Source organism: Hyperolius riggenbachi, chromosome 3 (genome assembly GCF_040937935.1).
Source record: "Hyperolius riggenbachi isolate aHypRig1 chromosome 3, aHypRig1.pri, whole genome shotgun sequence".
NCBI lineage: Eukaryota > Metazoa > Chordata > Amphibia > Anura > Hyperoliidae > Hyperolius > Hyperolius riggenbachi.
In genome coordinates, this window is record NC_090648.1 from 378,932,432 (window position 1) to 378,960,266 (window position 27,835).

Consider the following 27,835-nt stretch of genomic DNA (forward strand, 5'->3'; position numbering starts at 1 on the left):
AACACTGGAGGCTAGATTCCGCCTTTTGTGACCGGGCGGGAGGGGGTGGAATTCGCTGGGACAGCCCCGATCTTTGTTGCAGTCGTGCTATGTGCAGCTGGGGAGCGCTAATCGTAGCGTTGAGAAATGGAGGCGAGTTGATCGCGGTGGATGCAGTCTGGGGGGTTACGCTCCCCCCTCGCTTAGGAGGAGGACATGAGACGTCGAGGCCGCCAGGTTAGAGCCCGATCCGTCATCATTCTCTCATTCTGCGTTTATCAACCCCAATATAATACTCTTATCATCGGTTTCAGCATCTCTGTAGTGATAATTCTCATCATTACGTGTATCACCCTAATCATTACAGTCTCCATCATCATCATTCTCTCTCCATCTCTCTGAGCATCCTCATTCCTATTATCATCTCCGTATCTAACATCATTTCTGTCTCTTTCACCAGTTTTCCTCATCATCTCTATCCATATCATCCTTCCTCACCATTATTATTTATTATCCTCATCTCCATCCTTATCATCATCAGCATAATGTACTATCACCCTCGTTATGATTCTTTATCTTACCCTATTTACCAGCGCATCCCAATTACTAACACAGTTATCATCCTCATCATCTCCACTGCCCTCATCATCATCATCTCCATCCTCATCATCATGCCTTCAATCATCATCCTCCTCATCTCCCTGAGCATCCGTCATTTCTTTCACTCTTCTTGTTATAGCCATCATTCACCATGATTATACCTCGTTACCCTTATATTTACCATCCCCAATCCCCATCATCATCACCCTTATTCTCTCCATGTCCATTATTTATCATCTCTGTCATCTCCATCCCCATGATCATCATCACCACCTATGCGATCTCCTTTCCCATGTTTTCATCAGCTTCTATCATCTCCATCACTCACCATCCCCTTCCACTTTATCATCTCCATCCCCATAAGTGCAACACACACACACAGACATAAATCTCACATTTGAAGTGTATTATTTATTATATTACTAATATGCATGGTCTACTATCAGAGATTCATGTATATGGGTGATTTTTGGGCCCAGTGCTGTGCTGGAATAACGCTTTGTATATCTGACCTGTACAGAGAATTATATGGCATTTACTGTGCCCAAGTTTATATAGCACATGAGACCTATAAGCCAGAGATCTCAGTGCATGGGAGGTGGGATGCTTGTAGTTGATCTACATTGAGGCCCAGGGAACATTTTGCATACAAAATATAGAGAGGACATAATGCTATGGAAGATGTGAAGTATTTTGTGTAGTATAGGGGATATCTCTTGGGTTACAGGCCATCATCCCCACAATGCATGATATGGGATAACCACCATGGAAATGCTCATCTTGTACAGTGTGTAAAGTTTGGGAGCCCCAGTGGAATGTGGGATACCCTCTGTATAGTGTTAAATATAGGGAAGTGCTAATGAAAGGTATGGTTCTTTCTGAGTGGTGTAAAATATAGAGCCACACCCAATGAGAAGTGGGGAACACTCTGTAGTTACTAGAACAGGGGATGCTGGACATCCCCTGCATAGTTTATAGTATAGGTAAAGCATTATAGAAGGTGGGGTACTCTCTGTGCAATGTACAGTATAGGGATAGCTCATGGAAGGTGGGTTGCGTAATGTAGGCCCCCCATTAGGCATGGTTCCCTTTGCAGTTTGTATAGCATAAAGGAAACTCCAGTGGAAGATGTGCCTACATTTTGCACAGTTTACCTCCATAGAAGGGAGTGTGGTCCTTGCACAGTGTATTGCATGGGGGCCTCCATGGAATCTAAGCCTCCACTGCACAATGTATTATACAGCGTAGACCTGACATAGGCCGGAGACGTCTCTCATGTAGTCAGACACGTTAGTGCAATGGGGCAGTGTGCTTAGACGATCCCTAGACCTTTGAGATGGAGGGTCACGTCTGAGAACTTTGGGGGTATTTGTTACCCTGGCAATAGTAATGGAGCCTGCAGACACTCTATGTACTCCCCAAACACAGAATTGTTCCCCCAGAATCCTAGAAATGGATATGGAGCTGTAATTGTGCTTCCCTCATGAGATGAATACATAGGAGAGATGATAGTTTCCCAGTAGACAGCTGCTACAGCCAGTAATTAATAATACAGAGGAATTAACAGGCCTAATTGCACTGCCTGGCTGTAGGAGAGTATTCTATATTGTTATGTAATTAAAGGTCACTTCACCTAAATTTGATATCTCATGCAGTGGTGTACCTAGGGTATTTGACACCCCTTGCTGATTATCCCCAGACACCCCCCCCCCCCCCCAAAAAAAAAGCAAAGGATAAGTAGTGAGCGTGACAGCGAGACAGTGGTAGGATTAGATTGTGAGCTCCTCTGAGGACAGTCAGACACATGGCTATGTACTCTGTAAAGTGCTGCAGAAGATGTCAGTGCTATTATTACTATTATTTTATTATTTAGTATTTATATAGTGCTGACATCTTACGCAGCGCTGTACAGAGTATATATTGTCTTGTCACTAACCGTCCCTCAGACAGGCTCACAATCTAATCCCTACCATAGTCATATGTCTGTATCGTGTAGTTTATGTATTGTAGTCTAGGGCCAATTTTAGGGGGGAAGCCAATTAACTTATTTGTATGTTTTTGGGATGTGGGAGGAAACCTGAGTGCCCGGAGGAAACCCACACAGGCGCGGGGAGAACATACAGACTCCTTGCAGATGTTGACCTGGCTGGGATTCGAACCGGGGACCCAGCGCTGCAAGGCGAGAGCGCTAACCACTACGCCCCCGTGCTGCCCATAAATACATAATTATAATATGGAAGTACATTAGAATATGGCTATGGTAGGATTAGATTGTGAGCTCCTCTGAGGCAAAGTGGGTGTAGCCATATCTAGATGTGGGTGGAGTCACAACTATATAGCCAGATGTGGGTACCAACCCCCCAGTATAGGTGGCCAGATGTCCCATAAGTATGTAGGGTGCCCCCAGTATAGGTAGTAAGGTGTCGCCATTATAGGTGGTAATGTGTACCCAGTATAGGTAGTAAGGTGCCCCCCCCCCAGTATAGGTAGTAAGGTGACCCCCATTATAGGTAGTAAGGTGACCCGCAGTATAGGTGGTAAGGTGCCCCCGGTATAGGTGGTAAGGTGCCCCCCCAGTATAGGTGGTAAGGTGCTCCCAGTATACAGTGATGTGAAAAACTATTTGCCCCCTTCCTGATTTCTTATTCTTTTGCATGTTTGTCACACTTAAATGTTTCTGCTCATCAAAAACCGTTAACTATTAGTCAAAGATAACATAATTGAACACAAAATGCAGTTTTAAATGATGGTTTTTATTATTTAGTGAGAAAAAAAACTCAAAACCTACATGGCCCTGTGTGAAAAATAAATTGCCCCCTGAACCTAATAACTGGTTTGGCCACCCTTAGCAGCAATAACTGCAATCAAGTGTTTGCAATAACTTGCAACGAGTCTTTTACTGCGCTCTGGAGGAATTTTGGCCCACTCATCTAGGTTTTTCTAGCATGAACCGCCTTTTTAAGGTCATGCCACAACATCTCAATAGGAATCAGGTCAGGACTTTGACTAGGCTACTCCAAAGTCTTCATTTTGTTTTTCTTCAGCCATTCAGAGGTGGATTTGCTGGTGTGTTTTGGGTCATTGTCCTGCAGGAGCACCCAAGATCGCTTCAGCTTGAGTTGACGAACAGATGGCCGGACATTCTCCTTCAGGATTTTTTGGTAGACAGTAGAATTCATGGTTCCATCTATCACAGCAAGCCTTCCAGGACCTGAAGCTGCAAAACAACCCCAGGCCATCACACTGCCACCACCATATTTTACTGTTGGTATGATGTTCTTTTGCTGAAATGCTGTGTTACTTCTACGCCAGATGTAACGGGACACGCACCTTCCAAAAAGTTCAACTTTTGTCTCGTCTGTCCACAAGGTATTTTCCCAAAAGTCTTGGCAATCATTGAGATGTTTTTTAGCAAAATTGAGACGAGCCTTAATGTTCTTTTTGCTTAAAAGTGGTTTGCGCCTTGGATATCTGCCATGCAGGCCGTTTTTGCCCAGTCTCTTTCTTATGGTGGAGTCGTAAACACTGACCTTAATTGAGGCAAGTGAGGCCTACAGTTCTTTAGATGTTGTCCTGGGGTCTTTAGTGGCCTCTCGGATGAGTTTTCTGTTCCATGTTTTTGCCATTTGTGGATAATGGCTCTCACTGTGGTTCGCTGGAGTCCCAAAGCTTTAGAAATGGCTTTATAACCTTTACCAGACTGATAGATCTCAATTACTTTTGTTCTCATTTGTTCCTGAATTTCTTTGGATCTAGGCATGTCGTCTAGCTTTTGAGGTGCTTTTGGTCTACTTCTCTGTGTCAGATAGCTCCTATTTAAGTGATTTCTTGATTGAAACAGGTGTAGCAGTAATCAGGCCTGGGGGTGACTACAGAAATTTAACTCAGGTGTGATAAACCACAGTTAAGTTATTTTTTAACAAGGGGGGCAATCACTTTTTCACACAGGGCCATGTAGATTTGGAGTTTTTTTTTCTCACTAAATAATAAAAACCATCATTTAAAACTGCATTTTGTGTTCAATTATGTTATCTTTGACTAATAGTTAACGGTTTTTGATGAGCAGAAGCATTTAAGTGTGACAAACATGCAAAAGAATAAGAAATCAGGAAGGGGGCAAATAGTTTTTCACATCACTGTAGCTGGTAAAATGCCCCAGTATAGGTAGTAGGGTGTCCCCAGGCAGTGGTTGACTGGGTGGGTTGGTAGGTAGGTAGCAGTGTGTGGGGTTTTAGGTAGGTGGGTAGCAGTGTATGAGTTTTGGTAGGTAGGTAGGTAGCAGTGTGTGGGTAGGTAGGTAGCGGTATGGGGGGCTAGATTCCTCTGATAATGAGATCTCTGTATTCTGAAGTCCCCATCTTTGCACACCTGCCGCATCCACCCAGGCCTCTCCCTTCTGATGGATTCCTTAGGTTTTTTTGTAGACTCTGATGAAGAGACTTCTGCATTGTGAATTTGCACTTCTTTACTTCTGCTTTGCTCATTGCCAGGGACTCCCCTTGCTATGTTTTTAACTTATTTAATGTAATGCAATAAAGGTAGTTGGCATACCCATCAGCAACTGTCAGACACACTACAGTCTGCATGGCTCTACATACCACTAACCACCATTCAGCATCTTACTCCCGTGGCATCTAGCTGCTGTCTGTGCTGCCAGAGGTGGTTATTCTGGATATTGGCAGGTGGTCATAATAAGGTGATGTGACTGTGTACAAATGTAAGATATCTCCAATTTAAAAATTGTGCAAGAATTCATAAAATTAGGAGCTGCATGTGAACTCTCCTGCTCCTCACTGTAAGTATCAGTGCTGGGGCAGAGCCCTGACCTCCAATGTAAGCAGGGTGACTAATCTGGCCTAATAAATTAATGTCTTCATTAGCAGATTGTCTTGAAGAGAATCTGTACTGTCCGATTCGTACAATAAAAAACATACAGTACCTATCGAGTCACTGTGATCTCCTGGATCCCTCTTTGCCGTTTCCGCCGATCCCAGCCGCGATCCTGGCTTTTAATCACCAGTTTTAGGCAGTGTTTACAAACAAAAAACATGGGCGCTAACCAGGAAGTATATATATACATATATATATATATAGACACACACACATACATACACACACACAAACTAATATGTGTGTATGTAAGTATATTGTAGGGGTCATCGGGCCTGGGTGCTGGACTGGAGGTACATTTCCCCGTTATTTGGACTGTGGTCCTTTTAAAAATGAGATATGTACCTGGAAGGGAGTCCGGGTATTGTTTGGCAGGAAGCCAGTTGCTGCCTTTGTTGTTTTTTCCAAGGCCGAACTCCCAGAATGAGAGGGAAGGAAGGGCGGGCCTTCCCATTCCACCCAGGTGCACACCTGATTTTCTGTAGAGGTGAAGGGAAGCTCTAACCTATTTGCATATCACAAAGCAGCTCACATGCAGTAAGGGTGGAGTTGATGTGGAGGAGCATGTGTGCTGCTGAGCTATGCATCGCCAACTAACGCAGCTCCCCGGCCTTTTGGCTAGGGAGAGTGCGGAATTTTTATCACTCCGGCCGCAAGGTCGGGGCCAGCTTGCTGGCACCGGGGACTTCGGTTCCCACCCGGCTCCCTCTCGGGGGAGCCACCCGGACCATGTGGGATGCCACATGGCCAGGCCCTTTGGGTAACCACTGGGCACAGTTGGGGTCCTCCTCGGAGGACTCCAAGATCCTTCAACCCCTCGGGTGTTGGAGGATGCCACCCCCTGAGCCTATGGCAAAGGGGGAAGGTTCCCTTCGGGGAACAACCGGAAGGGCCCTGCTGTATTGTGGGGCCCGTGGCTACTCGTGCACGTTTTGTGGGGGTGCTTTAGGGCACTCACGCTTTTTCCGTGCACGGGGCTAATCGCCTGGCTAACCGGGACTCCTGTTGCATGCAACAGGAGCCAAGACAAGCTTATAAAAAAAAAAAAATGTGTACTGCTGAGCTCCTGACAAGTCTGTTTGGGAGACATTGCTGAGCGAGCCAAACCATACTTTGGACTGCTGTTTGTATGGCTTTGGCTTAAATGAACTGTATCTGAATAAGCTGGACTATCACTACTGCTATATGGACTACAAAGCTGATGCAAGCTTTGCCATGTATTTTCCAATTTATGCTGGAGTAAAGCTGTTTATGTTATTGCTGCAAAATAAACAGACTTTTGTTTTATACAACTGTGTACTGCAGAGCTGGGACAAGGTCCACCTGCACCCAAGGCTGAGACACCAAAGTGCGCCCCTCCATCCCTCCCACCCCAGCTGTCACACACTGAGTGCCACTTTACTAAGAGGCGTGCATAACTTGTACCTATTACAACAGAGGCAGACCATTCCTCCCTGGGTCGACAAAGAAAAGAAGATTAGATATATTACAGAGACAATGCAACTAGAAAAGGCTGCAGTAATCCAGACCACATTAGAACAGGTATAGAAACTTATAGGATAGAATATATAAGGCTGAAAATGTTGTTACAGACTCACTTTAAAGGGTATTTGAACTGACATATGACATCATGAGATTAACATGGTTACATATAATACAAAGCCTACTTAGAACCTACCTGTGGCCACTTTTTATTTTTTCTGCATCAGTAGAGTTACACACCTTTAGGGATGAAGGTTTGGCTAAGCGAATGGATTCATGAACAAACGGTCACGCTGGGATTTGTGTGTCCGCGAACCCTTGCTCGCAGGTCTGCACTCCATGAAGTGCAAAAAGTTCATCCATCAAACTGCCGGGCCGCCTGATTCCTGGCTGGCATCTCTCTGCCCCTTCCTCTATCCGCTCGCACTCAGGAAATGGGCTGACTTTACCAACCGTGGACACACTGGTGCAGAGGGTGCTGAATGGGTGGTGTGTAGGAGAGCAACCTTCTGTTTAGCTGTATGCTCAGTGAACTCAGACAGATTACTGATCTTCTGCACACTGTCCATCTTAGCCTGCCCATTCAGCTCTCTCTGCTTCCTTTGGCATGTCTTGAGCAGTGATATCAGCCCATCTCACTTGCCAGAAGTGTGAGCAGGCCAGTAGAGGCGCAGAGGGGTGCCAGTCGGTAGTTTAGAGCTCCAGCACTGTGAGGGGTAAACTTCTTGCAGTGTGCTTCATGTTTGGAGAATGCTTGCTCTTGGGTTCACCATTTGGCTGTCAAACCCACCCCACAAGGAGTTAGCCCATCTCTACACACCTTAGATTTTCCTCGCCCAAAATGTCATTCATGAAAAGATGATGTGTATACAGGTGTCCCCTTATGCTGTCGGCCTCCTTCATCTCCCTGAATGATCAGGTCTAAACATATCTGGTCACAGGAATGTGAAATGTTATCTAGCTTTAACTTCAGAATTTTAGAGAACAGGCTTTATCGAGACCCCTAAGTGTCTAAGTTAGTAGAAACTAAACTGGATCTTCTGATAGGGAAATTATAGTTTCATTATACAACTGCTATGGACATGTATCACTGTCATACATCTATTTTTGCAGTTTAAAGTGGACCTGGACTCTTGCACAGGGCAGAAGGAAAACATTGAGAAATGCATCCTGTATGTACCGTACTTAGAGAGTTTAGGCGGTCTAATTCCTCCTCATCTGTGACTAAGCACAAATGCATGATCTCTCAGCTGTGTCAGTCTAGGAATCTGGGTTGCCTTGGCAGAGCAGTTAATTTGTAAACACAGGATGTTATGGCCCATACTCACGGGCTGCAAAAGTGGCCTGTCGCCAGCACACGTGAGTGTGTGCGCGACAGGCCGGCGACAGCTCGTCGCCAGGTCCCTCCGCATACACACGGCGGAGGGACCTGGCAACTAATGCGACGGAAGCTGTCGCTGTTGTCCCCCCCCCCCCGCCGGAAGCGCCATCTATTTGCTATTATGTTGCTGTCGCTAGTCCGCGTACTCACGCGGACTAGCGACAGTTGCGGCGGAGATGCGGCGGCGACTGTCGCCAGGCGATTGACTGCGCCAATCGCCTGGCGACATCAGCGACGGGCGACAGTTCGGGGTGCGCGCCCGTGCAACGCCGCATACTCACGAGCGACCTGTCGCCGCAACACGCGCCCGCCGCATGTTGCGGCCACAATTGTAGCTCGTATGTATGGGCCATAAAACCCATGTCTGCTTCTATAAAAGCAGGAAGTAAACACACTGCAGATTTATTGCGGGACTTTTATCAGCTGTAAAAATAAGTTTTTTGTTTAAAGGCTATTATGCTGTTGCTTATCTTTTAGAGCAGAGAGGAAGTTCTGAGTTCAGGTCCGCTTTAATATTACTAAAAATTATCTTCCTATTTAAATCTGTAGCCAGCAAATAATTTGCATTGTCCAGAATTCTGAAGCAGTGCTTGAGATTTTTTTCAAAAATTTGGAAGAAGCCTATGGATTTCAATAGGCTGAGATTCTGGATCTGTACTTGTATGCATGAAATCGGGCAGAAACAGCCCTACTGGAAACGTCCCTTACAGTATACATAATTAGCTGTACAGAGCAGGAGCCATTGTTATTAATTTTCAACAATTGCACCAATACAGCTACTTTGACACTCCTGTTTACCGATGATTATTAAACATTTTGTGGAGTGATCTTATAAGAAGTGCATTTCACCCAGAATAGAATGTACTATAAATGACGTTCTCCTATGATGCTGTCACTTACAGTAGCCAGTAAAAGTCTGACCAGTCTTTTGGACTAGTGTTGGATGTCGGTCAAGCTGCCTACTCAATCTGCTTTATTTTCGCAGTTGGACTGAGAAAATGCCGTTAATGAAATGCTTTTGAAATAATAGAACCCTGATAATTCCCCATGATGGACTAGTCCAAAACCTGTCAGATGTTTACTGCTTACTGTAAGCTACAGGAGCATAGGAGAAAAGTAATGTATAGTACATTTTAATCTATGAGAAAAGTACTTCCAATAGGTATGTGTACACTTGTATTTAAATTTTTAGATTATTTTTGCAATAGTAGTACTTTAAGGCAGTCCCTGGTACTGCATAGATGAGGTAAAGGCTGGTACAGACAATGCAATTTTCTCATCAGATGGAATAGTCCAACTTCTCCAGGATAGTACTTCAATACGTGCCATTGCCAGAAGGTTTGATGTGCCTCCCTGCATGTCTTATAGCCCGTACTCACGGGCTGCAAAAGTGGCCTGTCGCCAGCACACGTGAGCGTGTGGGCGACAGGCCGGCGACAGCTCCTCGCCAGGTCCCTTTCCGTACACATGCGGAAGAGGGACCAGCGGCGCGACGGAAGCTGTCGCCGACGTTCCTCCTCCCCCCGCCGGAAGCTCCGCATACCTCAATGGAGGTTGCTGTCGCTAGTCCGCGTACTCACGCGGACTAGCGACAGTTGCGGCGGCGACTGCCACCAGGCGATTGACCGCGCCAATCGCCTGGCGACATCAGCGACGGGCGACAGTTCGGGGTGCGCGCCCGTGCGACGGCGCATACTCACGGGCGACAATTGTAGCCCGTGAGTATGGGCCATAAATGGCATGGAGTAGATAACAGGAGACAGGCAGCTACTCTATTAGCATGACCTGTATCTGCTCCTTGATGCTATGTACACACTATGAGATTTTCTGGCAGATTTACTGTCAAATCGATTATTTCCAACATGTCCGATCTGCTTTACAATCGATTTCCGAGCATCTTCCGATTGATTTCCGACTGTTTTCTGTTCACTCCAATAGGAAATCGATTGGAAAATGCTCGGAAATCGATTGTAAAGCATATTGAACATATTGGAAATAATCGATCTGACAGTAAATCTGCCAGAAAATATAATAGTGTGTACCTAGCATGAGGCCTTGGGGAACAGGATGTGCACTGCCAGAGCCCTACACAATTACCTCTAGCAGGCCTCTGGTGTGAATGTCCTTGACCAAACAATCAGAAATAGACTTCACAAGGGAAGACAGAGTGTGATGAATAGAGGAAAAGCCGCCGCATGTTCTGATTCCGCGTCTGATGCGGCGGTTTGTCCGCGTCAGCATGTGTCTGGGTTGTCTGGAACTGGTGGTGCACATGGGAGGAATGGCGTGGGGGCCGCCGCGTGTTCTGACGGTAAGGCGGCGGATTCCGTGTCCAGTGCGGCGGTTTCCCCGCAGCAACATGTGTCTGGGCTGTCTGGACCTAGTAGTGCACACAGATGGAGAGCTACACGCGCGCTGCAAGACAAGCTCTTTATACCAATAGGAGGAAGATCAGCTGATCAGGGCGGTCAGCTGATCCCTGCTCAGTCAGTGATTGGTTGATGGGAGCTGGGCGGCGCTGTGGAGCGCTTTACTATATATATCTCCTGCTGTTCAGTTGCTGGTTGTCTGGCGTTGCGAATGCCTATGTGTTAGCACTCAGACCTTAGTCAGATCCTTCAGTGTGGTGGAACCAGGAGGACCTGGGAATCCACACTTAGCCAGTTACTGTATATCATCTGTGTTATTCTCTAGCATAGTTCCAGGGTGTTGAGATCACGGCCCTCACACCCCAGACTAGGAATACGATATATCATCTGTGTTATTCTCTAGCATAGTTCAAGGGTGTTGAGATCACGGCCCTCACACCCCAGACTAGGAATACTGTATATCATCTGTGTTATTCTCTAGCATAGTTCCAGGGTGTTGAGATCACGGACCTCACACCTCAGACTAGGCCTTGTTCTGATATCTGTTATGACCTGCAGCGTTCCTGACTATTCTTCTGATCTCTGATTTGGTACTTTGCATATCTGATACTCTGTTGCCGACCCGGCCTGTCTGACCTTCTGGCTGTCACCCCCCGCAGGGTGTACAGCCTTTCCGCAGGGGTCCCCTGCTCTACAGAGGGGACACTGCTCCTTATCAGGGACTCCCTCTCCAGGTGTCCTTGACTGCAGTAGAGTCTTCTCTACTTATTGGACCACCTGCTACCCCGGTGGTCCAAAGGTTACTGTTGCACCAAAACACTTACACACTCAGGTGTCAAGAGGTTAGACATATTTGATTATTGGCGATTCTGCAGATCCCCAATAATCAGGTATATCTGTATTCTTGGGGTTACTGCAGATCGCCAAGAATCAGATTCTCTCTCTGGTTGCTGACACCTATCGTTTCACAGAGAAGCCTGACATTATCTAAGGGGCCCTGTGTTCACTGCCTGGCACCATTTATTGGATTGGCATTTGCCATAGAATGCCAGAATTGCAAAAATCTGGAGGAAACAGAAAGGATCTGGCACTATAGTTTTTAATACTGCAACAGTTGAACATGTGCTGACAAATTGTAGTGTCAAAAACACACAACAGAGAACAGAGACAGTTTCTGTCACTAATTTGTGATGTTTTTGATCAAGTATGATCGTTCTCTGTTATGTGTGTTTTTGACACTACAATTTGCCAGCACATGTTCAACTGTTGCAATATTAAAAACTATAGTGCCAGATCCTTTCTGTTTCCTCCAGATTTTTGCATAGACTTTGTCCACGATCTTGAGCACATAGTTAGTCTGGGTGTTTGAAACCGCTTTTTTACAGCATACCCCGAGTGCCTGCCAGCTCTTCCATTTACAGAATACCAGAATTGGCAGGTCTGTGCTTTTCTCAGATGGGAGCAGGTTCACCTTGAGCATATGTGACATATGTGAAAGTGTCTGGCGAAGTCATGGAGAATGTTATGCTGCTTTTAACATCATTCATCATAACTGGTTTGGTGTTGGGTGATGATCTGGGGAGGCATATCCATGCAGGGACAGACAGACCTCTGCAGGCTAGGCAATGGCACCTTTTCTGCCATTAGGTATCAGGAAGAAAATCTTGGACCCATTGTCAGACCCTATGCTGTTGCAATTCCTCCTCTTACCGTGTTTCCCCGAAAATAAGACACTGTTTTATATAAATTTTTCATAAAAATATCTGCTAGGGCCTATTTTCGGGGAGGTCTTATATTTGTGGTGGTAGCCATATCCCTCTTTAGTCAGATCCCCCAGTATATAGCCAGATCCCCTCAGTACATAGCCAGATCCCCTCAGTACATAGCCAGATCCCCCTCCCCCCACGCATATAGCCAGATCCCCTAAGTTTATAGCCAGATCCCCTAGCTAGTAGTAGCAGATAACCATCCCCCGCCACCATGCAGCCGCTGCTGCGGCCGATTTACCTCCCCTGCTTCTGCCCCTCTCCTCCAGAAACTCAGATCTCCCTGCGGGCTGTGGCTAGCGTTGTGCATAATTCAGCCTGGGCTCCAATCAGCGGTGAAGGCAGCTAAAGTTATACGGTAACAGCGCTGCCCTCTACAGGAAGTAAACAGAGATCACTTCCTGTACACGGGCTCTGTTACTGTTCAAGTTTAGCTGCTTTCACTGCAGAGGCATCTAAATTATGCACAGCGTTAGCCACAGCCTGCAGGGGGATCCAAATTTCTGGAAGAGAGGGGCAGAAGACGTAAATCAGCCACAGCGGCAGAGCGTGTGGGGGAGGGGGGAGGCGTACGAGAGGAACCGGCGCAGGAGACTTGGGCGCAGGATACAGCCGATATATGGATGATCCTGCTGCTGCACAAGTCCCGGCCGTATTAAATACTATTCTCCTTCCAGACCGCCATGGATGGTAGGGAATGAAATAATTTGGTTTATAGCAATTGCTGGAGGCCGAATTATAGTGTTTTATAAGTAACTTCAGCTCCGTCTTCTGACAGCGCTGAAGTTACTCACTGCTGCGCCCAAGTCTCCTGCGTTGGACTGAAAGTGTTCAGGGAGGGGGGGGCGAGTCTTATTTTAGGGGACGTCTTATATTTCAAGTGTGCTTGAAATATAAGATAGGTCTTATTTTAGGGGGCTGTCTTATTTTAGGGAAAAGACGGTATCAGGAAAGTTTGTTCAATAAGATACAAGTATTTTCAGCTCTATTTACTTTTCAGTGAAGTGCTGAAGTTCCACTTCTCCAACTCTACAGATAAAGCACTGGTTTATTAACCCATGCAATAAAAAATAATAAAAACGAAAACACAGGCAAAAGCTCTAAGTAGGAGTGGTACTATATATTTATCTCACTATGGGCCTGATGCACTAACTAGCAGTAATATTGCCATGCAGAAACAGTGCTAATAGCGTAACTCTCTCTGCATGGCAGTATCACCTCTAGTTAGTGCATCAGGCCCATTTCACATGCCACTGCAGATACGCTTTAACAATTTGCAAGGATTAATGACAAGCAATATTTCATATTGATTTCTTTGTTTTTACAATTCCTTGATATCACCGTTTATAGGGAGAGACGATTTGACAATTTACCGTATGCAGATAAGATGAAATGTATGCTTTTGGCCACAATTACATTGGGACGTTGCGTTGTGTTCCCTGTGTAGCAAGAATGCACCGCAATGGAACAAAAAAGGTGTACAACACATTATGGCTGCTTTGCATCGCTTACAGTGAAGCAAACAGTCAATGAAAAGTATGCTTCTTTGCACCTGTTAACATTCACGTTTTGCGGTAATGCATTGCATGCAATGTATTACCATACTGCACAGAGGATGGGAGATCTTAGAGTGGTGTTGCGGAGTTGCTGTTTGAGGAAAGTACCTGCTGGGATTGGATCAGGCCAAAACATGGGATTGGGTTAATCATAAATACCTTTGGCTGCTTCTTGGTAAGTATGGTTTAATTTCCTGACTGAGGCCTCTTACACACTGTAAATTGCAAATCCGATTTGTGATTCCGATTTTCCCTGGATGTTATCAACAAAAGAAGAAAAACGTAGAAAAAAACGCAGCTTGCAGGACCAAATCGGAATCACGTGAAATTGTGTCACAACTGGAATCGCCTGTAGTGTGCAAGAGGCCTGAAAACCTGGGAAAAGCAGGTTAATGGTTGGATTGATCACTAAGGATGAGTGGGCAGAAAATTCAGTTTTGCCTGAGTAAACACTGATCATTAGTTTACACAGGCCTTGGAACTGGGTGTAACTCACCCTGGCTGCCACTTCTGGTGCCAGCATTCCATGCTTCTCTACATTCTCCTGATACTTCTTACTTTACAGCTGGAAGGAGGAAGTATTGATAGCGGAAAAGGATGTAGAGGAGGGAATAACGCTGCCACCATAATGTATAGTCTCCATGATCTTTTAGTAATGCATTGGAATCAGGTTCCAAAGTCAACCAGGTCAGATGTGAAGAATTTTAGATGCGGATGATGAGGGCTTTACTCGCCAGGATTTATTCTCAGTGCTTGAAATCCTTGGCATTACAGGGGCATTAAAGCCCCCCCCCCCCAAGAAAAGTAACCATACAGTACAATTGTATAGGAATAAGAAAAGATCAATAGTGCTCAATAGCAATATAAAAAAATAAGCCACTTATTAAGTATGAATCAAAAAACAATTTGATCCCGTTAATTTTCCTCATAGGTGAGGAAATTTTCTACAACCCTGTATGGCTGCAGAAATGTCTTGGATAATCCTGTATGCCGGGAATACACAATGAGTTTTTTCGGCAGATTTACTGGGCAATCGTTTTTTCGTTCAATTCTCTGATTGATTTTCTGATCGTTTTTCTGAACAATTTCCGTTCACTTCTATGAAAAAATTGTTAAAAAAAATAATGAAAATCAGATCAAAACTGTCCTAAAGTATCTAGTGAGTCATCTATCTGTTGAAAAACCGCATGATGTATTCCCTAGCGTTAGAGAATCACTGAAATTTGGTACGCTGCAAAGATTCACTGAAATCTGATACTCTGCAGACATTACCTTAGGTTTGGTACTTTAAAGGGATTTCCTGAAACCTGGTACTGTACAAGAATACTCTCATATTTTGTACTCTGAGGAATGATACTCTGCAGAGATTTCGGGCCATATTCTATTGCTGAACTCGCCAGCACTAAGCACTGGCAAGTTCTTAACTTAGGCGATGGGGGCATCGCCTAATCTAATTAAACTTTAGACCCCCCAGGCGGAAAAGAACTCGCTTGGGCGATATAATTGCCCAGCGAGTTCTTACCACGGAATCCAATTACCCTTATCATGTCTCCGGGAAGCGATGCTTCCCAGCAGACATGAGCGTTAGCTTAGACCTGCAAAAAGGAGGTCTAAACTAGCTAACGCACGTCGTCGCCGCAGCATCTGGGGGTCTCCTTTAATAAGGAGACCCCCAGAGCTCCCCGTCGGGTCGCCGTACAGTTTAGAAGCCCCCGTGCATCTGCAAGCTACTTATCACCTTGAATAGGATATGGCCCTTCCTGAGATCTGGTAGAACACAGTGATTAACCAAGTTCTAAAACTCAAATCTAAAGGCATTCAGCAAGATCTGTTACCCTACAGGGATCTCCTGAGATCTCATAATGTACAGTCTAATAGTCTCATAGTGTACGTAAAGTTTTATGAAGATCTGTTGCTCTGCAAGGTTTCACCACGACCAGGTTCTCTGTAGAAATTGCTGGTATACACGGTGCAACTTGCTTTCAGAGTGACAGGTCACACAGGTTTTTTTCAACTTGACTGATCAGCTCCCGATCGATTTTGTAAAGTAATGATCTGAATATTTAAGTGTGCATAAATTCACAAGGGTCGAAATAATAATGTGGTGAATTCACATTACTCTGTTATTCAAATATAAGCATGCTTCACCTATTCTCCACATTATGAAATAACATAATTAGCCATATTTTGATTGTTTTTCTGAACAATTTTTCATAGAAGTGAACGGAAATTGTTCAGAAAAACGATCAGAGAATTGAACGGAAAAACGATCGGCCAGTAAATCTGCCGAAAAAACGAATTGTGTATTCCTGGCATAAAAGGAAAATGCAGTACTTTTGAATACAAGGAGAAAATAGTGTTATGATTTATGTCTTCCCACATTCTGGCATCCTCAGTACTCCTGTATTAATAGTGTTTTTAAATAGCTCATAAACAACGCAGTTAGAATGGGTAAATGATTTTGACTGAAGTGATCTGAGGACCTCCAGGCTAAATATTGTTTACATGTACATTCCATTACCATCAGCCTGTGCATGCTGATGGCTGTACACCAACACTACTGCAGTGCTACCCCTTTGACGAACAGCTTTCCCTGCTTCTCTCTGGAATCCTCACTAGAGTGATACCTGAATATGTGTGTGACAGTATTGCTAAGGTATCTGCTTTCTACTATGCTTACCTGGGCTGAGATCTCTGATCTTCAGACCTGATGTGTTAATAACAGACATCAAAGTGTTTCTTGGACTAAAAGTTTGAGTATTCAAGACTATAAATATGCATTCTCTGGCCGATTGTAAATATATTATGAATCAAGCTAGTTGGACTCTCTTGTATGATTGAGGGTATCTGTGCATTAATCAAAAGTCGTTTATATGAATACTGAAGGTTAGGAGGCAAATCTACAGCAGTGCTGGTGTACAGTGGAAGGAAGTGTACAGACTGCTTGTAAAGGGGAATGCATATAAGTGATAGGCAGCTTAGGGATTTTCAAATGTCTTCAGAAAACCCTGTAATGGATCATAGTTGCATTATTAGTGTGAAGGCTGCAGGGTATTGATCAAGCTTAAAGAGACCCAGAGATGAAAAGATAACATATTTATACATACCTGGGGCTTCCTCCAGCCCCATCAGCCTGGATCGCCCCCACGCCGCCTTTCTTTGCTGCCTCTGTCTGCCGGTACCGGGTCCCGTCATTTCGGCCAGTCGACGCAAGCGCAGTACGCTCCCTCCGTACTGCGCAGGCGCATGCGTACAAAGCCAGAGGGAGCCCCTGTGCATGCGGAAGACTGGCCGCATCCAGCAAAAGTGACGGGACCCGATACCGGCGTTCGAGGTAGCGGAGGACGGCGGCGTGGGAGCGATCCAATCTTATGGGGCTGGAGGAAGCCCCAGGTATGTATAACATCTTTTTTTTTTTTTTTTAATTTTTAGCATAGGTTCGTCTCTGGTTCCCTTTAATCATGTCATAACATCTATTATAGTTTAGTCATAAATGAAAATAGAGGTCTGAGGTACGCATTTAACCTCCTTGGCGGTAATCCCGAGCTGAGCTCGGGGTATGCCGCCGGAGGTCGCCGCTCAGGCCCTGCTGGGCCGATTTCAATTCTGTAAAAAGCAGCACACGCAGCCGGCACTTTGCCAGCCGCGTGTGCTGCCCGATCGCCGCCGCTCCGCGGCGATCCGCCGCGTGCAGCGGCGAAAGAGGGTCCCCCCAGCCGCCCGAGCCCAGCGCAGCCGGAACAAACAGTTCCGGCCGGCGCTAGGGGCTGGATCGGGCGGCTCTGACGTCAGGACGTCGACTGACGTCCATGACGTCACTCCGCTCGTCGCCATGGCGACGAGGAAAGCGAAACAAGATAGGCCGCTCATTGCGGCCTATCTTGTTACTTTCGATTGCCGGAGGCGATCGAAAGTACGCTTCCGGAGCGCCCTCTAGTGGGCTTTCATGCAGCCAACTTTCAGTTGGCTGCATGAAATATTTTTTTTTTTAATTTAAAAAAAACCCTCCCGCAGCCTCCCTGGCAAAATAAATAAACCGCCAGGGAGGTTAATAATTGCTCTTACTGCTGTTTCTGTGTGCACAGAGCTTGAAGAAAGTTGTATCTTATCACCTGAAACGCTGTTTTGATGAGCTGAATGATGTTCCAGCTGATCTATTAAAGTAAACTTTTGGGGCACATTCACAATGATGTTCTGCCAGCGTCAAAGTAGCCTACATGCATAGGTAAAAGAGATTGGTGTTAGGCTCAGGAGAGGAGAGGTTAGTGATAGGCACAGGAGAGGGAAGGTTAGTGTAATGCACAGGAGAGGGAGGTTAGTGTTAAGCACAGGAGAGGGGTGGCTAGTGTTAGGCACAGGAGAGGGGAGGTTAGTGTTAGGCAAAGGAGAGGGGAGGCTAGTGTTAGGCACAGGAGAGGGGAGGTTAGTATAAGGCACAGGAGAGGGGAGGTTAGTGTAAGGCACAGGAGAAGGAGGCTAGTGTTAGGCACAGGAGAGTGAGGTTAGTGTTAGGCAGAGGAGTGGGGAGGCTAGTGTTAGGCACAGGATAGGGGTGGCTAGTGTTAGGCAGAGGAGAGGGGAGGTTAGTGTTAGGCACAGGAGAGTGGAGGCTAGTGTAGGGCACAGGAGAGGGGAGGTTAGTGTTAGGCACAGGAGAGGGGAGGCTAGTGTTAGGTACAGGAGGGGAGTTTAGTGTTAGGCACAGGAGAGGGGAGGTTAGTGTTAGGCAGAGGAACGAGTAGTGATACGCAGAGGAGGGGGGGGGGTGTTAGTGTTAGGCAGAGGAGAGGGGAGGTTAGTGTTAGACACAGGAGAAATTAGTGCAACACAGAGGAGGGAGGGTGTTAGTGTTAGGCAAAGGAGAGGGGAGGTTAGTGTTAGGCATAGGAGAGATTAGTGTTATGCAGAGGAGAGGGGGGGGGGTGTTAGTGTTTGGCAGAGGAGAGGGGAGGTTAGTGCTAGGAACAGCAGAGGGCAGGTTAGTGATAGCCACAGGAGAGGGGAGGTTGGTGTTAGGCACAGGAGAGAGGAGGTTAGTGTTAGGCATAGGAGAGATTAGTGTTATGCAGAGGAGAGGGGGGGGTGTTAGTGTTTGGCAGAGGAGAGGGGAGGTTAGTGCTAGGAACAGCAGAGGGGAGGTTAGTGATAGCCACAGGAGAGGGGAGGTTAGTGTTAGGCACAGGAGAGGGGAGGTTAGTGTTAGGCACAGGAGAGAGGAGGTTAGTGTTAGGCACAGGAGAGGGGAGGTTAGTGTTAGGCACAGGAGAGAGGAGGTTAGTGTAAGGCACAGGATAGGGGGGTTAGTGTTAGGCAAAGAAGAGGGGAGGTTAGTGTCAGGCACAAGAGAGGTGGGGCTAGTGTAGGGCACAGGAGAGGGGAGGTTAGTGTTAGGCACTGGAGAGGGAAGGCTAGTGTTAGGTACAGGAGAGGGGAGGTTAGTGTTAGGCACAGGAGAGGGGAGGTTAGTGTTAGGCACCTGAGAAATGAGTGCAACACAGAGGAGGGAGGGTGTTAGGCAAAGGAGAGGGGATGTTAGTGTTAGGCATAGGAGAGATTAGTGTTATGCAGAGGAGGGGGTGTTAGTGTTAGGCAGAGGAGAGGGGAGGTTAGTGTAAGACGCAGGAGAAATTAGTGCAACGCAGGGGAGGGTGTTAGTGCTAGGAACAGCAGAGGGCAGGTTAGTTATAGCCACAGGAGAGGGGAGGTTAATGTTAGGCACAGGAGAGGGGAGGTTAGTGTAAGGCACAGGAGAGGGGAGGTTAGTGTTAGGGACAGGAGAGGGGAGGTTAGTGTAAGGCACAGGAGAGGGGAGGTTAGTGTTAGGCACAGAAGAGGGGAAGTTAGTGTCAGGCACAGGAGAGGGGGGGGGGGCTAGTGTAAGGCACAGGAGAGAGGGGAGGTTAGTGTAAGGCACAGGAGAGGGGAGGTTAGTGTTAGGCACAGAAGAGGGGAAGTTAGTGTCAGGCACAGGAGAGGGGGGGGGGGGGGCTAGTGTAAGGCACAGGAGAGAGGGGAGGTTAGTGTTAGGCACAGGAGAGAGGAGGCTAGTGTAAGGCACAGGAGAGGGGAGGTTAGTGTAAGGCACAGGAGAGGGAAGGCTAGTGTTAGGCACAGGAGAGGGGAGGCTAGTGTTAGGCACACGGGAGAAGAGGTTAGTGTTAGGCAGAGGAGAGGGGAGGTTATTGTAAGGCACAGGAGAGGGAGGCTAGTTTTAGGCATAGGAGAGGGGGGCTAGTGTTATACACAGGAGAGGGGTGGCTAGCGTTAGGCAGAGGAGAGGGGAGGTTAGTGTTAGACAGAGGAGAGGGGAGGTTAGTGTTAGGCATAGGAGAGGGGAGGTTAGTGTTAGGCAGAGGAGAGGGGAGGTTAGTGTTAGGCACAGAAGAGGAGAGGTTAATGTTAGGCAAAAGACAGGAAAGTCAGTGTAATGTATGTTAGTTCAATGATGTAGGCCACTTTGTTGGAGCACCGGCTCCTTACTTTTTACCCCATCACAATTGGCCCTCATGAGTCCAGTTTGCAACCACCAAAGTGAGACACAGCGCTGACCAGCGAAAAAATACAGAATGAATGTTAGCCAGTTCCACCCAGGGCAGGATTTTTAAATATATTTTTGTTTGTTTTTTGGGGAAGTTTTTTTTGCAGGTGCAGGTGTCCAATCACCTTATTCACTATATTTTTGTGATGGAGACAGTGTTTTATTTTTTGTTGTTGTCTTTTCTTAAGACTTATAAATCATTCAATGCCTTTCCTTTTAAAAGCACATTTGTGTTGTTTACATCTATCTGTGGGCATCTCCTGCTGCTGAAGCATTGACGCTCCCTTTGTTTTGGCTGCTAGGACTGACGTCACTGGCATGCCTGTTCAGGTCTGTAGAGCTGTGGGGGTTAATCAGCACAAGCTGGATACAGAGGGTCTTTTGGGCTAACTGTTTCAACCTCCATTCCTTCCTCCATCCTCCCCACCCTTCATCTTTATCCATACAGTCTCCAAGGTCGCATAATGACCATTGCACCGTGCTGCATTCAGGCAGCGCCATGGCAACCTGGACGTCATAGATGCAGGGTGTGTGCAGAGGACGAGCGCAGCACAGGACAGCATCCCCCGGAATAAGACTCTGTTTGCAGTCTTTTTCAGCAATTAATAAGTCAAGTACAATTGTGTTTTCTTGACAGAGCGGCATTCGCTTCCATCATTTGCTTCCATCACAGACTGAGAAATAAACAAACACACACATTTATCTATCATTATACGGTAGGAAATTATGTAGAGCCATGCACATCATTCCTTGAGGCGCTAATAGCCAACTGTACAATCCATATCGGCTGTTTTATCGCACATATACAGCTTAAACATAGAATCATTTATCCAACTGTACATCCAGATCTGCTGGATTATTTATAGAAAAGATAGAGCCTAGCTAAAGAGCTTTTTATGCAACTCTAGATTCAGAGATCCTGGTTGATACATAGCACAGAAACAGCCTAAATGTAAAGATTGAGTAATTTATCCATCTGTACAAACAGATTTATAGCACAGATGTGGAACTGATATGCAGCTCAAATGTGGAAGCATTTATCCACATGTACATCCATATCAGCTGGTTTATAGCACAGATACAACCTGAACATAGACCCATTTATCCAGCTCTACATCTGGATCTGCTGGTTTATAGCACAGATACAACCGGTTATTAGAGAGCATTGATCAATCAATCCAATATGAGTGGATGGATGTAGCTCTGTAGTTCACAATCAAGGAACTATGATCCACCTCCAATCGATAGAACTTGTTTTCTCTCTATGTCCTCCTCCGCAGTAATTGTTTCAAAGATTTAAAGTAAAAGTGGTGATCTAGTGTGGTACACATGTGTGGTCAGTGTATCAAACAGTGACCAAGCATTTATCCTGAATAGAAAACATGATTCCTTTTTTTGTAGAGGGCTCAGACTTCCTTCAAACAACTAAACAGCAATACATACCATACTCTCATAATGATCCATTCTTGTCATCTACCCTAATCACCTTTTCACTATCCTGGATACAGTATTTATCAAAAATCTCTCCCTTCCTTTACTTTACTTTCTCCAACAATCCAATTGGGACTCGCATGTACTTTAGACCTTTAGTGATAAATGTTCAATAATAGCAATGATTTTTAAAGATACATTTCTTAAAGAAAACCTGTGAGCTTGGAAAAATTAAAAATAAGATACTTACCTCAGGAGAGGGAAGCCTCTGGATCCCCCAGAGGCTTCTCCAGACCCTTCCTGAACGCAGGGGAACCCCTGGAACTTTGCGGCTGTACTCTTGCATGCGTCGTAGTACGGACCCACTCAGGCTTCATTGGAAAAAGCTAAAGTTGATTGGGACCGTGCTGATGCACAAGGGCAGGGCAGCTAGCGCCTGCACAGTAGCAGCTATCTGCCTGGCGTGCAGCAGAAAAAGCTGAGCCTGATCAGATCCGTGCTATTGCGCAAGCCCGGGCCATCAACAAGGCTTGTTAACGGTTTTCAGGTGGTCCTAGAGCTGGAATGGTCCAGTGGAGGAGGATGGGGAAAGCCCCTGAATTATCCAGAGGCTTCTCTCTACTGAGGTAAATACCCATTTGAGACACTTTTCTTCACTACAGGCACACTTTAATGGACATCTATCTCAAAAAACAATTTTTTTCTTAGTAATATTTGCCTTAATTCTCTAAAATATTCTAGTCCTTTTCTATGTAAAAACTGTTGTACTTGGTAACTCTGCTCCTCTCCCACAGTGGTGAGATGTTCCTGCTGTACTTTGCATTTCTACTCCTCCCACAGTGGTGGGATGTTCCTGCAGCACTTCGCAACTCTGCTTCTCCCACAATGGTGAAATGTTTCTGCTGTACTTTGTAACTCTGCCCCTCCCACAATGGTGAAATGTTTCTGCTGTACTTTGTAACTCTGCCCCTCCCACAATGGTGAAATGTTTCTGCTGTACTTTGTAACTCTGCCCCTCCCACAATGGTGAAATGTTTCTGCTGTACTTTGTAACTCTGCCCCTCCCACAATGGTGAAATGTTTCTGCTGTACTTTGCAACTCTGCTCCTCCAACAGTGTTCTCCCCAGGCTCTTTTAGCACGGTGCTCCACCCGGCTAGTTTTGATGAGCACCCGGCTGTCATCGGCTCACCTCTTCCTATGCTGTAAGGAGAGTTGCGCACAGAAGTAACAGCCCAGCATTTTCTCATATTTCCCCACCCGGATACTTTTTCATGCCACCGGGCTACTATTTCATACCACCCAGCAGGAAAAAAATTCTAGGGAGAACACTGTGTTCATGGTGTACTTTGTATCTCTGCCCCTCCCACACTGCTGTTATGTTCTTGCTGTAGTTTATATCTCTGCTCCTCCTACAATCATTTTAATAATACAAATTCTAACATTTGTATAGCACTTTTCTCCTGTCAGACTCAAAGAACTTAAGAGTTGCAGCCACTAAGGACGTGCTCAGTAGAGCATCCTGCAGTGTTATGGAGTCTTGCCCAAGGACTCCTTACTAATTGGGTGCTGGCTTACTGAATAAGAAGAGCAGTGCCCTTAGCCGGTACACTATCCAGCCACAAGGTTGGATATGCAACATGCAGCAGATCACTGCAGCGTGTATTGTACTTGTGGGGGGACACCTGGAGCTGATCTAAATTGGACCATAAGACGCATTTACTACTCCCCCCCCCCCCACACACACACACACTTTTTGGGGAGAAAAAGTGCATCTTAAGGCCTGAAAAATATGGTAAATTAAAAAAAAAACAGATTTGGCGAGATGGAAACATTGTAAAATGTATCTTTTTAACAAAGCAGTGAAAATGTAACATCATTTAGGGCTTGCATACATAAAAAGACATCATGAGTAGATATAATAAAATTAAAAATAACCACAGTTGGAGTGATCCTGTCTGCAGCATGTCTGCTCTCTGCAGCAGTACACTGCAACACAGCCGAGCCAGTGTGAACTGTCCCTGCAGTAGTTTGTGTCTCTACTTTTCTACAGTGGTGAGAGACACGTGGGGGAGACATTCCTGCAGTAGTCTGTGTCTCCTCTTACAGAATGTTGATTTTCCCTGCAGTAGTTTGTGTATTCATCCCAACCACAATGGTGAGTTTACCTGCAGTAGTTTTTGACTCTTTCCCTCGCACTATGTAAGTTTTCCATGCAGAAGCTTGTGCCTGCTTTCCTCCCACAATGGTGAGACTACCATGTAGAAGTTTGTGTCTCCTCCCCCTCAAAGAATGGTGAGATTTTCCTGCAGTAGCTGGAGTCTCCTCTCCTCACAGAATGGTGAGTTTCCCTGCAGTGGTTGGAGTCCCCTCCCCTTGCAGAATGGTGAGTTTCCCTGCAGTGGTTGGAATCCCCGCCCCTCGCAGAATGGTGAGTTTCCCTGCAGTTGTCTGTGTCCCTTGCCCTCACACAATGGAGAGACCTCTGTACAGCAGTTTTTCTCTCTTCTCCCACAATTGTGTGGCTTTGCTGCAATAGTTTGGGTCCCCTCCCCCTCCCACACTGATGTGTTATTCCTGCAGACTCAGGTGTTGTGTTGTTTCCATTCCCACAATGGTGAGACTTCCCTCAGCAGTTTCTGTATTCTCTCCACAGTGGCTAAATTTTCCTGCAGTTAATTTTAGTAATTATATAGGAGATATTTTGCAATGATCAGTAAAGGACACCTATTCATTTTTTTTTCTTTTTTATCTATTTTTTTTTATCCATCACTTCTTTCTTTCTGACTACCAATCCTAAAACTTCCCTCATATATCCTCTTCTCTGCACCATCTCCTTCTATCCAATGTTCTCTTTTTTTTACGTGTATCCTAATCTTTACACATTGCTAATATCCTCTTATGTATGTCCATATGCACTAATTTTCCAATGTTCTCTCTTCCGTCCCACATATCTGCCAATGCCCTCTCTTCTTTCATTTCCTCTTCCTCTGTTTATTTTCACAGTTATCCAATGCCCCTTTTTCATTTCTGCCCTTAATTCTCCCCATCTTGCAATGGCCACCCCATCTTTACTGTTTTTCTAGTATCCTCTCCTCTATTATCCAATATCCTCTTTTCCTCTAGAACTTCATCTCCACCCATTCACTATTATCCAATATACTGTCTTCTTTACTTTCATCTTTATCCGATATCTACATTTTTTGTTTCTTCATCTCTACTCATTCTTTGATGTTTTCTCACCTTCTTTTTCTCTGTCACTTTATTTTAACCTTTCCTCAAATGTTATTGTGCTCTCTTATATTCTCATCACCTCTTCTATTGCCACATTTTCCAGGCCTCTGAGCTCTTAGCTGAAGATGGTATTTGTTCATGGAATGGACACTCGGAGATCTCATCCCATCCTACCAACTGTCCTCTATCTGATGCCAAATAACAGTTTAACTACCTGCCTCATGTCTGGTGGAGAGCCGTGGATCCCTGGGCTTTTTAGAGATGGCACCACAAGAAAGAACAGCACAGTGCCAACCCAGCTTCTTTTACCTGCCGAAATAGCAGCAGCTGGCTTAGCCTTTGGCATTATATGGATCCTGTCTGTTTTTGGTAATGCCTTGGTTTGCCTTGTTATCCATCGAAGTCGAAGGACTCAGTCGACAACAAATTATTTTGTGGTTTCTCTAGCATGTGCAGACTTGCTGCTAAGCTTGGGCAGTGCCCCTTTCACACTTGTACAAGTAACTTCAGGACGGTGGGCTTTGGGCAGTGCCATGTGTAAACTGACTCGTTATTTTCACTACCTGACCCCTGGAGTGCAAATTTATGTCCTCCTTTCCATCTGTCTTGACCGTTTCTACACCATATTGTATCCGTTGAGCTTTAAAGTTTCCCGGGAAAAAGCCAAGAGAATGATTGTGGCCTCATGGCTTTTTGATGCTGCTTTTGTCTCGCCGGCCTTCTTCTTTTATGACAGTGTGGATGGGCACTGCAACTTTTTTCCACCCCCATCCTGGGATGGTGCAGTGTATGGAGTGGCCCACCTTCTAGTTGGATTTCTTGTGCCATCTGTGTTGATAATTCTATTTTACCAGAAGGTAGTAAAATATATTTGGCGCATTGGCACGGACAGGCTCAGTGTCAGAAGGACCATGAACATCGTGCCCAGGACCAAAGTCAAAACCATCAAAATGTTTCTCATGCTCAATGCTATCTTCTTGGTGTCATGGTTGCCATTTTACATTGTACAGTTGTGGCACCCAGATGAGAGAGACCGTCGGCAGTGCTGCCTGGCTTACCTGGCCATATCTTGGCTCTCTTTTGGGTCTTCAGCTGCAAAGCCAACTTTATACTCTGTGTACAATGCCAATTTTCGAAGAGGCATGAAGGAGACTTTCTGCATGTCCTCCATGAAGTGTTACAGGAGCAATGCCTACACCATCACCACCTGCTCCCGTATGGCCAAAAGGAACTATGTTGGCATTTGTGAAATGCCCATCCCTGGCAAAACTGCCATTAAAGAATCAGTGTATGACTCCTTCGACCGCCAGGCCAGGGAGAAAAAGCTAGCTTGGCCTCTTGATTCCAATCCTCCCAACACTTTTGTCTAATTGGACTTTGCACAAAACAGCGTAAAATATCAACTGTGATCAATGATCAGGCACAACACCAATACAGAGGGCTCTGGATGGAGAAAAAGAGTTTATGGGGAAAAAAATACCTGCAGCTGCGGTTTGTATGGAATCAAAATAACATATATTACTAAACTGGCTGGAATATATTTTGTAAAAAAAAAAAGTAATAAAAAAAAGAAAGAAAGAAGAAAAGAAATAAATAAATTAAGCAATATTTATTTTGACACAATAGCGGGAACTCGGAAGTGAATCTTCTCCTTCTAATGTCTGGAAACAGCCTGGCTTCTCAGTGTGTAAATAAAATCTGTCATTTTGGAGAAGTCACGCTTGGCCAGACATTCAACAAGGGTGAAGTCATCACATCATGTGATCTGTGTTATAATGCTGCATTTTCTATAAATGTGTGTTTTCAGTGTTTTTTTTTCATGGTGCATGACCCTTTTTAAAGGGTCAATAAACCTTCAAGACCAAGGTTTTTGTAAACGTATTACTACAAAAAAAACAGTCAGAAGTTGTTTTTCTTTTTTAGGTGGAGTTTGTTAGAAGCATCTGCTGGATTCTTATGTCTTTTGGGATTTCTGGCAGTGAAATCCTCTCAAATCCTTTCCATCAATGCATTCTCCTGACAACTGAAGTGAGAGGTATATGGAGGCTGCCATATTTATTTCATTTTAAACAATTCCAGTTGCCTGGTAGTCCTGCTGATCTATTTGGCTGCAGTAGTGTCTGAATAACACCAGAAACCAGCATGCAGCTAATCTTATCAGATATGACAAATAATGTCAGAAACCCCTGATCTGCTGCATGCTTGTTTAGGGTCTATGGCTAAAAGTATTAGAGGCAGAGGATCAGCAGGACAGCCAGGCAACTGGTATTGTTTATAAGGAAATAAATATCGCAGCCTCCAAATTCCTCTCTCTTCATGTTCCCTTTAAAGTGTACCTGAGATGAAAGTAGTCTCAGGTTTAATACTTACCTGGGGCTTCCTCCAGCCCTCTTGAGGCCGCTCGGTTCCTCACCATCTCCCTGGGCCGCTCCTGCCCCCCGTTGGACAGCCCAGTACTCTGGCCAAGTTGCACTTAGTCGAGCATTAGTCGCATGACCGGGAGCGTTCTGTGACAAAGCGCAACTTGGCAAGAGTACTGGGCCGTCCGACTGGGGACAGAAGTTGCCTGGGGAGAAAGTGAGGTACCAAGCGGTCTCAAGGGGGCTGGAG

At 45.5% G+C, this 27,835-nt stretch overlaps 1 protein-coding gene across 1 annotated transcript; it reads left to right on the top strand.

Moving 5' to 3' along the window:
* On the top strand, positions 1-27,732 carry GPR19 (G protein-coupled receptor 19). Its single transcript, XM_068272892.1, has 2 exons — positions 1-216; positions 25,329-27,732. The coding sequence occupies exon 2, from the start codon at positions 25,351-25,353 to the stop codon at positions 26,593-26,595; it is 1,245 nt and encodes a 414-aa protein (XP_068128993.1). The 5' UTR covers positions 1-216; positions 25,329-25,350; the 3' UTR covers positions 26,596-27,732.
* Positions 27,733-27,835: the final 103 nt, after the last annotated feature.